The sequence below is a fragment of the Corvus brachyrhynchos genome, unplaced genomic scaffold (genome assembly GCF_000691975.1).
Source record: "Corvus brachyrhynchos isolate BGI_N302 unplaced genomic scaffold, ASM69197v1 scaffold348, whole genome shotgun sequence".
Lineage (NCBI taxonomy): Eukaryota > Metazoa > Chordata > Aves > Passeriformes > Corvidae > Corvus > Corvus brachyrhynchos.
In genome coordinates, this window is record NW_008239650.1 from 52776 (window position 1) to 53118 (window position 343).

A 343-nucleotide genomic window follows, 5' to 3' on the forward strand; every position below is an offset into this window, starting at 1 on the left:
ATCGCCAAATTTCCCCCACATCCGTCCCAAACACCCCCCACAATTCTCTCCACTCCCTCAAATCACCCCCTCCCCTCCTCCCCCTCCCCAGGAAGGCGCCAACATCAACAAGTCTCTGACCACTCTGGGAAAGGTCATCTCTGCCCTGGCCGAGGCGGTGAGTCTGGGGGCCCTGGGGGTTGTCGCCCCAATCCCTGTGGCCTCCCACCCTCAGGGGTCCTCTCCTTTTTTGGGGAGCCCTCACGACCGGCCCGTTCCCTCTTCCCTGCTCCCAAACAGACCAGCAAGAAGAAGAAGCCGGATTTCATCCCGTACCGGGACTCGGTGCTGACGTGGCTGCTGG

The 343-nt window shown here is 62.1% G+C and overlaps 1 protein-coding gene across 1 annotated transcript in view; it reads left to right on the forward strand.

Moving 5' to 3' along the window:
• Positions 1–343, forward strand: part of KIF1C (kinesin family member 1C) — a gene marked incomplete at its 5' end in the record, with an annotated part of 5046 nt that overhangs the window by 1616 nt on the left and 3087 nt on the right. The window contains 2 exons of the mRNA XM_017742369.1: positions 77–157; positions 280–338. Coding sequence (XP_017597858.1) covers positions 77–157; positions 280–338 — 140 coding nt within the window. The remainder of the gene's footprint in view (positions 1–76; positions 158–279; positions 339–343) is intronic.